Below are 15,548 nucleotides of genomic sequence, written 5' to 3'. Positions count from 1 at the left end.
TATGAAGTTAAAAATAAATGAAAACTTGAAAAACAATAAAAAAAAATATAAGGAAAAAGTCGAGGTGAAAATATATATATATATATATATATATATATAATTATATATAATATATAAAGAAGAGTCGAAAAACTGTGAAGAAGTTACAGTTTGTTTTTTTCAACAAAAAATAGAGGGGTGTTACTGAAATTTGAACCCTCACAAAGGGCATTTGTGATCTTTGAAATCAACTCTAGAACCAAAGCACCCGTGAAGCATTTTGTTCAATGGGTGCTGGCATATATTATATACCAATTTTTCAGTATTTTCTATATACATATATAAATTTCCATCTGGGTTAATGGGTGCTCGAGCACCCAAACCTCTATACGTGGGTTCACCCCTGTTTCTATGGACCGAAATCAGGCGAAAACCCTATTTCTTTGGTCCTTATGCAAGGTACTACTAACATTAAACTCCTTTCTGGTTTATATGTGTTGTTTTGCTTCTGATGTATTTGATAAATGCTGCTGTAAGTGTTTGAACTTTTATGCTTTAGTAGTTGTACGCAGAGGTTTTTTTTTTTTTTTCGGTTAGTCATTTGCTGGTGTAGGTGGATGCAGTGGAACTTTTTGAATGTCACTAACAACTTCGATGTGGATGAGTTTTGGCTATCTTCATATTTTGGGAAAATCATGTGAATGTGCTGCCTCTTTTTCTGCTATGATTGAGGTGTCTTTCTTTTTATTTTAATGTAGCGATTACACGAGTAAATAGTCACAACTGCAAATACTAGAAGAAATGGGAAAGAGAGATTAATTGCAAAGAGAGACGAAATTGAATGAGATGGATGACAAATTTATGTTATGCTTTAAAAACTTTATCAGTTAAATCTCTGATTTAAGATTAGTACATATATGTATGGTGGAAGGAATAATCTGTTAAATCTTTGTTTTCTGCTGGATTTTCTATTTTGGTAGATCAAGGTTTGAAACAAGGAGGTATGCATCTGTAAAATCCTTTGTCTGTTTCTGAGATCTTTACTAAACAATATATATACTTTTTTAGGTTGCAGTGAAGGAACAAATGAGCTTATGGATGAGCCATGGCTTTTGGTGGCTTAAAGTGTGATGAAGGACTTACTTTTGTCATTTCAACATGTGAAATGTGAAATGAAGGGATCTAATATGGAAGAGTTAAAGCCAACTCTGGTTGCTTGTTTTGGAAAAATTCTCTTTCATGGGTTAGTATTGTTCATTTCTCATATTAAGCTTGTCATATTAGGAATCCTTGTAGTCTTTTGTGCCCTTGTGAAAACTAACACCATTGTGTCCTTTTAATTTGTTTGAAAAATATAGGGACCATTTAACAACCGAAACCCCCCTGGAAAACATAGGGTGTCTGTTCTCTTTTGCACCCCGTGTCATACATTCCCTATAACCAAGTAACAAAGATATTCATTAGTTGGGTAGTCTCTTCTCAATGTTTGTCATTAAGGAGGTTTGTAAAACCCTATTGAAGACGTCAATGCTACTTTATTTTCCTAACAAACTCATTGAAAGTTGTTTCCTTTATCATTTTGTTTTGCCTTGTAGTCCTTACAAATACTGCTAAGTGCTAATCAAAACATTACAAGAGGACTTTATCAAAATTCAAAGATCATAAAAGGACTACTATATTAATGGGCACGTTGTGTTTTCTAATTTCGCATAAACTGGCATATAGAATCAAACAAAAGAGTGGTGTAAAGATTACGCCCAAGAACTCGGCCTCTGAATTAGAATAATTTGCATTTTTACTTTTTCTTTTTTCGTTCGTCAAAGTTGTAGTATTGTAGCCTTCATTCCTCACAATTGTGGTCTCTGCAATTTGCTACTTTAAATCAACCAGCTATGCATCAATTTCGATCTAGTTGGAAAGCATTATATCCTCCGTATATCAGCTGTATTCAAATCCATTTTATTGTAGTACTCATTTTTTTGTCTTGTAAGGCTGATTCAGACTTATCTAAAACTAGAATTTCTTTAAGTTGCAAACTTACTTTTACGTTGGCATACAATTCTCAACTTTTCTCCGAGATTTTATAGTGTTACTTCTTTTGCTGTGTCTGAAGCAGTACTTTGTTGAGTCTATTAAATCCAATGCATGTTTCAACATGTAATCCTCCTCAAATTCTCTGTGATGTAGGATTTCTGCAAATAGTCAAGAATCCCTGAAAAGTAACCCATTGGGTGAAACTACATTGAGGCAAATGAAAAAATCTTTCTATACGAATGTTCCTCTTTCATATATCATATATGGAATATATAGGAAATCTTGCAGTTGAGAAACTTGGCTTAGAATATGTGGAGGAAAAGGAATTATACTACGTCAAGGTAATATTTTCATGTTTCTAACAAATGTCTTCCTCTTTATGCATTGGTTCTTTTAGTTCTATCCATTGTGCTTTGTAGCTTTCAGACAACTTGCGCTCTGATTCAACTGCCGCCTGCAAATGTACGGTGATCAAGGATCAGGGGAAAATTCAGCTCAATAAGGTTAGTTCTCAGTTTCCCGCTTCTTGATGAACTTGCAAGATGCCCAATTAACTCTTTATTTTTCAACTTTAGCAGAACACCATTAATTGTAATTGTTGTCATGAACATATTTACCTCCTCAACTACACATTTAAGATGGAAAATGTTTTCTCCTAGGCACATGTCCCCAAAATCTTCTCTCTCCTAATCTAGGAGATCAGAACTCCCCTCCGGTGACCTTTTGTCACCGGAATTCTCTCCTCTTTCTTTCTTTCAAACCGGCATAATTTTTCTTTTTCTTTCTTTTTCTTCTAACCTATTTTCCTTTTCTTCTAATCAATGGATGAAGATATGATTTTCTTCGCAATGGGATTCAAGTCTTATGACATAGCTAGAGATGAATCACGAGCAGAGATGTGGTATGACTGGACTGAGAGAGGAAGGATCATGATGAGCAGAGCTAGCTTTAGCCAGAAATCGATGGAATGGATCTGTTCGATCCTTAAGGAAGCGTCAAAGGTGAAAGGAACAATGTTAGAAGATGGAGAAGACAGGAGCATGTTTCACACTTATTCTGTGCAAGGAACTTTAACAACAAAGGAAGATATATAAGCATTATCAGCATTCAAGGCAAGAGCAGAGCAGTATTAATAGTCCCAGAAATCTCATTCAATGCTGGTTGGTGGGATCTGGCCACCAAAATTGAAAAGTTCATTCATTACAAAACAAATAAGACAGTCAATCAGAATTACAAAATGGTGGATGAAGAGATTCCATATGCAGAGACGGTGAGGAGGAGCAGATGGTCGTCCAGAGAGATCAATAGTGCAGTCATAAAGGAGAGAGGGGACACCATCCTCGTAAATGGTGGCCTCAATCAACCTCGAAACGAGCTCTTAGGCAAGAGCCTTGTTGGCAGCTTTCCAACAAATGGATCTGAGATGGCCACCCTGTCGGACGTTCGTAGATGGGCAAGACTGTCGGAAGTTCGTAGATGGGCAAGCAAAAATTGGAACCAAGCCCACGGCCTTAACGTTTACGAGATGGGAAACAACTGCTTTCTCTTCGAGTTTACGTCCATAAATGCGGCCGAGCATGTTCTTAGAGGAAGATGGTTGTGGAAGAATCAAGGAATTTGGCTGCAATGGTGGTCGCCGACTGTTGGTGCAATTCAATCTAGGGTTGCCATAAGCCAGTCGTGGATCAGATTAGTGGGCCTCCCTTTACATTTGTGGTCTCAGAATGTATTTAAAGCAGTGGGGGACTTCTGCGGTGGCTGGGTGAAACAGAGGAGGAAACAGATCTTCGCAATCACCTAAAGTGGGCAAGAATACTCGTCAAAGCCAACGGAAATTCCATTCCGAAGGAGGTGAAGATAGCTTTTGAAGGTATTGAGTATATCATACAAGTATGGGACGAAACACCTACAAGGTTTTTCGCCGGAGAGAGTGCCTGCGATATCGGAGGAGATAGGAGGACCCAATCTTCAAACCAATGGTTATTGCAGAAGGGTGAAACTTCGAAATCCACGCCTCTGCCAGCTGGTGACAGGAACTTTCACGTGGGAAGCACAAAAGATTTTGAATCTATTAACAGGGCACGTGATATTAAGCAGCTGAAAGGAAAAGAGTTGGGCCTGGACCCACTGGCCCAACAAGATTGTAACTTAAATGAAAAGCAGGCCAATATTTCAGATTGGGCCTCAGAGCCTTTGCTCGATGAAATACAAGCAAATTACAAGAATTTAGCGGCACCAGACAGGGAAGGCGATCCAGTCCATCTATTCCATGGAGACAGAGATGAGAATTTCGAATTTCTAACAGATATAAGGGACGACGACGATATGTCGATCATTCATACAGAGGAAAGAACAACCACAGAAACACAAACAGGAAACAATATGTTACTGGAACATAAGGGAGATGGGGAAGGTATAATTGAAGATATCATACCACTAAATTCAGAAGAGCAGGACATTGGTATAGCAGCAGAGAACGAAATTCCTTCATGGATCCAACAGAATATTATCAGGCTTAGCAAAGAATTTGGGGTGCACTTTATTGGATGTGAAGAAGCAGCTCTGAATCTATTCATGAAAATTGATGGCAAGAGGGAAGCAATTGAGAAGATGGCTGGAGCCATAGTTCCTACGACTCCAACAGAAAAGATCCCAAGAGAACTCAAGAATCTGGAACCAGCTAGTAACTTCGTGAGCTATGGTACAAGAAGTAGGGGGGTTGTTTCATAGATGTTTTAAATGAAAGTTAACATAGTTTTATGGAATGTAAGGGGCCTCAATGATCCAAGGAAGAGGCTACTGATAAAAAACATGATGAATAATTGGAGGGCAGATGTGTATTGTTGCAAATCGCGCAAAGCCCATTTCGGGTTGATTCGATTCCCCCGCTTGCCCAGGAAATGAGTTGCGTAGCGGTTACCTTAGGGTTAGGGAGGGAATAGCCTTTCAGTCTACTAGCAGCAATTCCATAGCTACCTGAAAACACACTTTCTTTTTTCTTAAGCATCCCGCCTATTCCTTAATGTTAGCTCAGACACTAGGCAATAGAACGAAGTTAGTTCCTAATTCCCACAGTTTTTGCAGTGCTTCTTCTACCCATCTCGATCAAAAGCCCCTTCTTTCCTCGTCCGAGGAACTTTTTCTTATCTCAGCTATCTTGTATGATAACACGACCGTTGGTGCCCTTCCGAGTCGAGAGATAAGGGATTGAAATTCATTGGACTGGACATGTCTTCTCCACGATCTCAGGGAAATTAAAATAAATTCTCAAAGATCCATAAACAAATCTGTAAAGTTGTCTATAAATGTAAAATCATATATAACCCCTTATTTTGAGGCAACTATTCCATAGCCTCTTAGACTGTCAGGAATCAAAAATTAATGGAGACATAAGTGGGGTGGTAAAAGAGATTAGGGCAAATAGGAGGGTCAAATATGCACAATTAGAGGCACGTGGAACAAGAGGGGGCATCATTATCTTATGGGATAGCAGTATCTGGGAGGGTGAAGTTTGTGAAGTAGGGGCTTACTGTATCACATGTAAGTTCACAGGGAAAACTCAGGTTTTTGAATGGCATCTATCTAGTGTCTATGCTCCAAACAGTAGAGACGAAAGAGAAGAAGTATGGGGAGAATTGGGGGCAGTAAGGAGTTTGTTTAGTGGACCTTGGGTGGTGTCTGGGGATTTCAATGTAGTAAGGTACCCATCAGAAAAGAAGAACTGCAAGAGATTGAATAAGGCGATGGAAGATTTCTCAGATTTTATCGAGGATATGGAACTACAAGATTTACCACTGGAAGGTGGTAGTTTCACATGGAGGAAAGGGGACAGACAAGATATTGCAGCAAGACTAGACAGATTTTTGATTTCCGAGGAATGGGAAGTTTCCTTTAGGAAGATTAACCTTTGGCTCAAGGAAGGGGACAGGAATTCAAAATACTTCCATAGGATTGCAAACTATCACAAGAGGTACAACAACATTGACAAATTGACCATAAATGGAGCTAATGTTACTGAACCAGTTGGGATCAAAGATGGAATAATTAGATTCTACCAGGAACTATACAGGGAGGCAGAAGTATGGAGACCTCAATTCAATCCTAGATTCCAATTCATGATCAATGAAGAGGATAATATTGTATTGCAAGGCCAATTTGAAGAACAGGAAATCAAAAACAGTGTGTTCTCATGTCCAGGGGATAAGGCACCAGGCCCAGATGGTTTCTCAATGGCATTCTACATACAGTGTTGGGAAGTGATTAATGGGAAGTGGTAGCTGCTATCCAGAATTTCCATTATCAAGGCTATTTTGAGAAAAGTTTTAATGCCACTTTTATAGCCCTGATTCCTAAGAAAGTGGGAGCATCTGAATTGAAAGATTTCAGGCCAATTAGCCTAAGTAGGAGTTTCTACAAAATCATCTCAAAGATCCTAACAGAAAGACTCAAGAGGGTTATGCCAAAGTTAGTAGATGAACAACAAATGGCCTTCATAAAGGGTAGGCAAATTATGGATGCCATTCTGGTGGCCAATGAATGTGTAGATGTGAGAACCATATCCAAAGTCCCAGGAATTCTTTGCAAGCTAGACATAGAGAAAGCTTATGATCACTTGAACTGGGAATTTTTGTGGAGCACACTAAGGAGGATGGGACTTGCATTTGACCAGGTCGAGGTAAGTGTGAGACTTTTTGAACATTTAATTTAGCTAACCCCTAATTTGCCTTAAAAGGATTTCTTTTTAAGTATTAAAATAAAATGGATTCTTTCTTTCTTTTGTTGCGGTTTGTTTGGGCCATTTTTGTATTTGTTTTACTTGACTCCTTTGATTTTTATATATTATGTGGCCTATTGGTCATTTTGAGGAAAATAAAATGGATCCAAATATAGCAGGAATAGATATAAAAAATACCTATAGCCGTCCCAACTTGTTTTAAATTGGAAGTAGATTGATATTTTCTTTTTAAAAAAAATTGCAAATCACCACCAAATAGAGGCAAAACAGTATAATTGTCTCGAATATGTAATCATGATTCCAACCTCACCCTTGCGATATGGCCTAATCCTATTTGCAAACTGAAATACCCCTTTGTTTTCATCAACATATATTTGATAAGAGACCATCATGCAGAAATAACAAAATATATCTATGTACATCAGCATAGCAGCAAGAAGAAGATAGTCTAGCTAATCATCCTGTTCTGAAATCCATACAAGAAAAAAGGGAAATAAGTACAAAAAGAGAAGAAAGGAAACATATATGAAAGTATGTAACCTTACATCATGCTCAATGCTATCCCTCTCTTGTTCAGTAGTACGGTGCAAATCAACATAATCCTTCTTGTGTTTCATCAAAAATTGCTCTAGGGTCCCAATGCTCTCCAGCTGATTAATGAAATTTTATGAAAAGGATTTTCGGTTTGCGATTGTGTATGAGCAAAAGGATATAAAATCCAAAGCACAAGGAAAGTAACAAAAGAAGATCAGCATTATGTGTAAGAAAAATATACCGTTTTAAGTGCAGCTCTGATGAATCCTGACCTTTGCCGGGGTTTATGCATGATAAAAGATGCCAATAAAGCAGCTGTTTTAGACTGTCAGCAAAAATCTAACTTCAGAGGACATATTCTAAGATCTGATGGTAGTATCACATAGGCTTAACAAAGGGGTGGGGTTGGGGGAGTGGGGGTTGGGGAAAGAGAGTGTTGAAATTTAATTAAATGGAATACTAGTTCCCACACAAATAAGAGAATTATAAATCATCTGCAATGAAAACAAAACTGCCAGACATTTGCAACCACACAAATTATTGATCAGTTTTGGAACCTGATTTTTAGAAGGTTCCTCAATGACTGGGAAGTGGAGAGAATGACTCAGTTCTATAATACCTTGGAACAAGCCAAGAACCTCACTTGTGAGGAAGACAAATTGACATGGAAGCTGGAGAAAGATGGCAAGTTCAAGGTGAAATCAGCCTACAAGTTACTAGACACTTCAACTGAAACAAAGGAGTTGTGGCCTTGGAAGATGATCTGGAAAGGGAAAATACCACATAAGGTGGCTTACTTCACATGGCTTGTTGCAAGACAATCTGTTCTGACTCAGGATAAACTTAATGAAAAGAGGAAAGGACTTATGCTCCAGATGTTTTTTTTGTGAATCTGAGACAGAGACGATAAACCATCTTTTTTTGCATTGTAAAGTGACTGAGAAGCTATGGAAGTATTTCATTAACCGAAGAGGTATCACATGGACCATGCCTAGAAATACTGCAGAAGTCCTAGCATGTTGGAATAGAGATGGAAATCAGTCAGGACACAAGGAGAGATGAAGATTGTCCCTGCCTGCATCTGGTGGACAATATGGAGTGAGAGAAATCAGAGATGTTTTGAGAACAAGAGCATCCCTTTCCAAAGCATTAAAATGAATTGTTTAGTGACCTTTTACTTTTGGTGTATCCATTCTATCCCCAAGGATCCGGGGGACATCACCCTATTCTTAGATAGTTTATGAGGGAGATAGGTGTTTAGTTTCTTTTTGGTAAACCCTCTATACTTTTGATGTAATTACTACAGGAGTTCACTATTGGTGTACTTCTATGTTTATAATACCAGTTAACTTTATCAAAAAAAAACATATTTACCTCCTCTTACGTATCTTTTTGCATGCTTTACTTCCTGCAGTTTGTCTTTCCTTAACAATCTTCTGACACTACGCTTTTTCTTTTAGAGTGAGGTGAACCAAGTACACAACATGGTTGCAGACATGAGCTGTCTTGGCAAAAGCTTAGACTTGAGGTTGATGTTACATACCAAGAAAATCATTACGGCTTTATCTGTAAGTTACTGCATTGAAGATCAAATATCTTGAAAGTCATGAGCTGTCTTGTTTTTTCATGTTTCGTGGCTTTGAGAGTAACAGTGAAATTTTGTTTGCAACATATTTTAACTCCACTCCAGCGAACAAGGACCTTTTCCTGTGTAACTCATTCTATATGCACTTTAGTTTCTCTCTTCTTATCAAGACCTCTGCACTCTCAACTGAAAGGACACCAGTAGAGTTATCTCTAAAGCTTAAGAGTGTGTTCTTATTTAGATTACTCTCTACTTTTTTTCTAGGATGAGGAGATCAATGGAATTAACAATCTTATTGGTTCTGCCATTTTGGACTCAGAAGTTAAGGGTGGGTTGAGATGGCCCTTTGGCGAGGATTCTTTAGGGAGTCAATACGCTGTTATCGATGTCTGGCACACAACTGCAAAATCATATGGGAATTCGTCAATTAGGTTTAAGCTTCGACATCCAGATTGATTTGATTTCAGATCTTCAACTGGTGAGGTTGCACAGGAAGCTAGCCTGAAAATGCCTGGGATTGTATCCCAACTGCAGGTAGGCCTGCCTTCTTTTCCTAATGAACAATTATGTATATTTCTGTTGGTAATACATCTGTGCATGATTGTATTTGGCATGGTTACACGAAACCATAGCATGATATTCTTACAAATAAGATTTGAATATTGTATCCTGTACCCACTGAATGATTACATGCTCCAAAATGGGTAAAATATCATCCAGAGTAGCTGGAGCAAACTGATTCCAATCTAGTTCATTTCTGTCGGAAATTATCCAACTTTTTGTATGTCTTCAAAGAATTTACGTTAAAAAGTTATAATTCAGATTTAGAGTAGTCCGTGTTAGCGAATGGTTACATAACTGGCATGTGCTAAGGAAACACAAACGAAACCTTGCAGTCTCTTCATTGTTGAATTGATTAGCCTTTCTGTTTTTCCCCTCGACTGCTGAAATAATTAATTTAATTACATTTTCTTACCGGAAATGCAGGAGCAAACGATTGACGAAAAGCTGGTGCTTAAAATGCTTGAAGACAACTTGAGGTTAATCTGGGATCACTGTTTGTCTGATGGTTCTTCAAGCTGACCATGTTTCGTGGTCCTTTGCAAAATATCTGCAGAAACTGTTCGACTCACAAGCTATGTTCGGTTGGTGAAGAAAGTTGACCTTTTGTATTTTGTGTTGATGGAATGTATAGATGTAGATAACTAAATTATTAAACCCAAAATGTTGAAATGTTTTTGCACTATGTAGTTTGTGTATGGAATGAAATGAAATGAACCAAAGCCTCTGATGTTAGCAACATCAGTAGGATCAAACTGTTGTGTAATGGATCGAACTTCTTATTCAAATGTACTGTTGAGTTCTCACTTTTGATTTTACTGAATGCTGGGAAATGTAAATAGCATATTGATGCATAGAGGAAAAGTAATACAATGTCTGCACAAAGCAAATGAATGCAAGACATGGTTAAGATAAACAGAATGAGGGCATGTTGAAATATTAGAACACCAGATAGGGATTTCAAAGGAGAAGAAATATATTATTTATGCCTCAGAAAGAGAAGCATTATGTCATAAATGAGCAATTTATTCCAGGCAAAAAAGTAAAATAAATTAAATACAAGCTATACATTCTGTATGTGGATAGTTTCTAATATCACTCTCTTAACAATATTTACCTTAATTTCCTTATTGGTAATGCATTTCCAAAGAGTTTTTCTACTTCAGTTGCTTCCATTTTAAGTCCATCCAAAATATCCATTTCTTCTTTGCTGAGCTCTCTTATGAAGTTTTCTTCATCTCGTTGAAGCTCTTTGAAACCTTCAAACAGTCTGCTGAATAAGCTGACTTCTTTTTCCCTCACCTTCTCAACTTCTTCTTCTATTTCCTCGACTTCTTTTATGATTGTCCTCTCTCCTTCTTCCACTTTCTTCTCCAAACGCTCCACAAGGGGTGGTTCAGGGCCACAAGTATTGTCTGTTTTTATGAACGTGTTGAAATCACGACCAACTTTTTGAGCTGCAATTTGCAACTCAGGTATAATGCTTTCAGGCAAAACTGAGCTTCTTGTATAAAGTACAGAACCGCCATATCCATCCCATGCATCATTTCTGCCTTTATAGTACACAAATATGTAGTCCTCTGGACTGTTCTCTACTTTGGATGACAAAATATACCTGCAAATAAAATCAATTCGCGTGTTCAGGTGAATTGCAATGCAAGTACAAACAATATGGAGACAAGATATCAATGAGGTAGGAAGGGAAATACCAGTCATCTTGGTAGTGAAGATACTCATTATCATGATTGTAGAGTATCCCGGGATACTTTGGATCTTGCACGAATTTTTGCACTGCAGATCGAGTGAAAAATCCTCCATCAGGTGTCCCTATTCTCCAAGTCAGATTTCCCACAAGTTTGTTTCCTTCTGTATGGAACTCATGCAACTGACAGTCAAAAACATCAAATGTGGGATTTAAACCGCGAGTGATGTACCATTTTCCACTAAAATCTTTCATGTCAAACTTTTGGACGAGAACACTGGGATCAGGTACAGGAAAGTCACCAACATCAGATTTACGAGGTACACATTTCTTCCGGGAGACTGCACACTCATTGAATTCGTCTACAACACTATTTTCAAACAAATCACCACATTTTATCTGCACCAATATTCCAACATATTAATATTCCACAAATGTGATCAAATCAGTATTCAGTTTAATAAGATGTTTGTAGACACCTGACATTCTGTTTCATCAGGTCTATTGTTGCAAGTCTGGAGACAGGCAACATTAGCTGCACATGCAGGGTTTGCAATACACTTTGCAAGCTCTATCCTGAAAGCATAAGACTTCAATAAGTCAACTAAGAGTGTCAGACATGCATGCTGGAATAAAGTATATAAACTCATCAATATGAATAAAGCATTGCTCTTCTTTTGGGATAATCAAGTTCATCAAATTTTGACATATTCATTGAAACAAATTAAGCTATCTTTCGAGTTTCAGGAACAAATGGAATACTGGAAGAAACTACTTTCCTGCATCCCTAGCACCACAACAGTATCAGTTAGTTTGATCACCATAACAAGAAGGGAAGAGAATGGTCTGAAAAAAAGCTTGCTGAAAATAAGTCAAATTCATACAGCTTTTCTCTTGGCCTAATTAGAACACAGAAAGTCTCAACAGTCTCAAAATAAAAAAGGAGTTAGATGGAAAAGCATTACGGTTGGGATTATGGTTCACTTTGAACATGCTTAAAACTTGATTTCATTGATAATAGCGACTAGAATCGAGGACTTATGGAAGGTGGATCATAAAAAGCTAGAGACAGTTTAGGTCAACTCAACATCTTTCAGAGTGAGGAGGTTAAGATAAGATAGCTCCATCAAAACTGAATTTCACATTTTTTTTTATTCAAAACAGAGTAGACTATATTACTTAGTTAATATGTGTCAATACATTGTTACATGGAAGTGGCATTGCAGAACGCCTACTAGTGGTGTTCGGGGATGGGGCAAACTGCCATTAGTACTATTACATACATCAGTTGCAAAAGGTTGCTTAGAGAGCCTAACAAAAAGAGTTCCTTCTTTGTCTGCGTCCAGTTTTGTTGAAACAAACATAGGAGGAACTTCCATGCACAAAAAGGAGTTGACTTGATCCATTTTAGCGACTTCCCTTGCTAGAACATCTGCCACTTGATTTGTTTCTCTAAAGCTGTGGTGTATTAAGCCAGGATGACAATCCACAGAGTACAAACAAGAACCAATGTCACATTTCTTATATATTTTTATATGGGATAGAAGAAAAAAATCTCAGAATTTTTTAAGGAAAAGGCATAGCAAAGCAATCAGGAAAGGTCTATGTAGTTTACTTCCATCTTCTTATCAGATTCATCAGTTTTCAGAAGAAATAAGGCTGTGATCCTTATGCAGCAAAATATATTGGTATAAGGAAGTATTCTGGCATACTTAAGTAACATCTGTACAATTACCTGCACTCTTTCAGTAAGCAAGTACAAGTTTTGAGTGCATCAACAGCATCAGCCTTTGAAGCAACTGACAAAATGAATAGAGTTACAATTGCTGTTTTGGCCAATTGACCCCATTTCTTCCGGACCATCAAAGCTACATCTTCTGGAAATTGGCATATTGTATTTCCCTAAATAGAGGACTTCTGTCAGCAAAGAGAAAGAAGGGGATGGAAAGGATGCAGAGGACAGAGATAGATCCCCACATTCCTTCGGAAAGTAGTAAACGAGAAGCAACAGAATAAAGTTTATCTAAAGTCACCTTAGGTACATTCTGGTTAACACTATGTGCAGAAGAGAGATTTTGTTTCCCCCGTGATGATAGTTGCAGACGTTTAGAATCCAAACCACATCTTATTCTAGGAGATTTCTGCAAGTATGTAGGTATCTGTCTTCGGGAACAAATTTTCACTATGACTATACTACCAAAGTATTCTGCCCTACCCCAGCTAAATCTTGTATGACTGTGAAGCTTTGACCCAACTTGACATTTGATGGTTTCATGAACACACAGAAAGTTTGAATGAGGGGCAAGCGCCATTATTCAACTGGATGACCACCAACTCCAACCTATAGAAATGAAGTATATCAGATTGTGCTATCTTTAAAATCTTTTTGATTGATATCTACTCATGCAACACATGCACACATAATAGGCTGATTGGTCTAAGATGCATATTCTACATGTGTGCGAACATGTGTTGCACGCCAGTACATATCAAATCTTACTATCAGATTCACAGCCAAGAATTTTGCCACATTCACAAGTAGATTGAAATTCTATAATACATAGGTAGGAGTTAAGGTCAAATATTGAAATGCGGAAAAAATTTCAACTCATCAAGATTAAAGGCTGATCCACTGATGAAATATGTATGATTAAGTTGTAGCTATAACCTATGAAACATCTGAAAAATAAACTCTGTCATTACATGTAGCTGCAAAAAGCTTATAATTAACAAATACAATAGCAGCGAAGCCGACGCCCCTCTTAAGAAAACTTATAAAAAAAAATCAAAAGCTACATTCCATTTCCTAACACTTATAATCTTGCTCCAAAGATCAGTTAATTAGTCTCCAATAGACTGGAGGTTGTTACAAAAATCTGAGGGGTTGCACTAAGATTAGAGTAATCATTCTAAGGTGAAGGTCAGGGGACTAACTTCCGTGGAACAAAAGCTTTTGATATAACCCGCGACAAAGACTAGGTTTTCATTTTCCCTGTTCTGTGGATGAGTTCCAGACCAAGAAAAACAGATCTAAATTCCTCCGGGAATTTGGTTAATTTATGAGGTTATTTTTGTTAGGATTTTGAGGTTAATAATGAACCACATTGTTGGATTCACAACAATCTTGTCCTGAAACTAGGCTTAACTTAACCAATCCAATCCCCAATCAAATTCATGTGTTCACTTTGCTTTTCTTCTTCGAGCGTTCTGCTTCAATTAATTCGCATTGAGAATTCACTGAAACTATCCAAAAGTTATCCATTTCATACATATCTATTTACTCATAACATAATTGTTAGAGTGAGTTAAAGTCCTACATTGATTGGGGAATATACGGGTGGTCTGCTTATACGGACTTGGGCAATCCTCTCCTCACAAGCTAGCTTTTGAGGTTGAGTTCTGCTCAGGTGTCATATCTTTACAAGAATCAAGCTCTTGATTTATTCCCTCTCATCCCGACTTTCATGCCAGTTTTCAACCTCCCACATTCATTCTTCCATTCCAACTAAAGGTTTTGGGGTATAGTTCACAATCAATCAAGAACTCAGCCCTCCAATTCTCTCTCAATTCCCCTTCAGTTTAACATTAAATACTACTCCCTCCATCCCAATTAATGTGGCACCGTTTGACTTGGCACAAATTTTAAGAAAAAAAGGAATACTTTTGAACATTCCTGATCATTTGTATGACTATAAATTATTTCCAATTACAGAAAGATGCATTCTTTTGAAACAAAACTGTGTCATATAAATTGAGACGAAGTAGTTAAAGAAATGAAAAGGAGTAGCACATTTACAAAGCTAAAAGTCAAATTGTCAATGCAGAATCATGAAGAAGAAGTGAATTAAATAGAAATCCCAATAACTGACCTCATGTAAATAGAGTGCTATAGAGATTGAACATTGGTTATAAGGAGTTGTTGTGGATTTTTGTATTATTTTTTTTCTTCTGAATTTTGGGTGTTTTAAGTGTGAAAGAGTTGAGTGAAGGGGAAATGGATGGAGGAGGATAAGACATTTTGTGATAATTAGATTAGCAACGTCACCACATCTTCTTGTTTCTGCACATCCTCTCTTTTTCTCCTTTTGGAAGTCTTGGTGTTAAACAAGTGTTGAAATTTTTAAAAGGTGACTAGTTTGACCAACTTTGGTCAATGCATCACTTAAATTGGGTCTAGAATATACTTCCTCTGTCCAATTTTATGTAAGGTTGTTTAACTTGACATGGAATTAAAGAAAGAAATGAAAACTTTTAAAACTTATTGTTTTAAAATGAATGATAAAAATTTGTGTGACTGTAAATCATTTCATTAATGATAAAATAGATATTTTATAGTTAAATTGATACTTAGGGTGTGTTTGGTATGAAGGAAAACATTTTCCGGAAAATGTTTTCCAATTTTCTCACGTTTTGGTTGG

The 15,548-nt window shown here is 37.3% G+C and overlaps 2 protein-coding genes across 5 annotated transcripts; one reads left to right on the top strand and one right to left on the bottom strand.

Annotated features, from left to right (window-relative positions):
- The first annotated feature begins 146 nt into the window (after positions 1-146).
- Positions 147-10,235, top strand: LOC102588836 (uncharacterized). 4 transcript variants are annotated; one of them, XM_006340433.2, is made up of 8 exons: positions 147-438; positions 1,048-1,222; positions 2,167-2,354; positions 2,433-2,516; positions 8,743-8,850; positions 8,952-8,993; positions 9,132-9,401; positions 9,855-10,235. In XM_006340433.2, the coding sequence occupies exons 3-7, from the start codon at positions 2,253-2,255 to the stop codon at positions 9,321-9,323; spliced, it is 528 nt and encodes a 175-aa protein (XP_006340495.1). In that variant the 5' UTR covers positions 147-438; positions 1,048-1,222; positions 2,167-2,252; the 3' UTR covers positions 9,324-9,401; positions 9,855-10,235. The 4 variants fall into 4 exon arrangements, 3 of the variants coding, with proteins under 3 accessions (XP_006340495.1, XP_006340497.1, XP_006340496.1); XM_006340434.2 differs by lacking the exon at positions 147-438 and adding an exon at positions 551-711; XR_001471892.1 differs by lacking the exon at positions 8,952-8,993 and having other exon boundaries at positions 2,440-2,516.
- A 147-nt stretch (positions 10,236-10,382) lies between these two features.
- LOC102588520 (violaxanthin de-epoxidase, chloroplastic) lies at positions 10,383-15,236 on the bottom strand. Its single transcript, XM_006340432.2, has 6 exons — positions 15,000-15,236; positions 13,164-13,471; positions 12,866-13,032; positions 11,610-11,706; positions 11,138-11,529; positions 10,383-11,043 (listed from the first exon to the last, which is right to left on the bottom strand). The coding sequence occupies exons 2-6, from the start codon at positions 13,440-13,442 to the stop codon at positions 10,542-10,544; spliced, it is 1,437 nt and encodes a 478-aa protein (XP_006340494.1). The 5' UTR covers positions 13,443-13,471; positions 15,000-15,236; the 3' UTR covers positions 10,383-10,541.
- Positions 15,237-15,548: the final 312 nt, after the last annotated feature.

This window comes from Solanum tuberosum, unplaced genomic scaffold, assembly GCF_000226075.1.
Source record: "Solanum tuberosum cultivar DM 1-3 516 R44 unplaced genomic scaffold, SolTub_3.0 scf00018, whole genome shotgun sequence".
NCBI lineage: Eukaryota > Viridiplantae > Streptophyta > Magnoliopsida > Solanales > Solanaceae > Solanum > Solanum tuberosum.
Note: the sequence above shows the minus strand (reverse complement) of the source record. Positions and strands in the feature narration are given on the sequence as shown.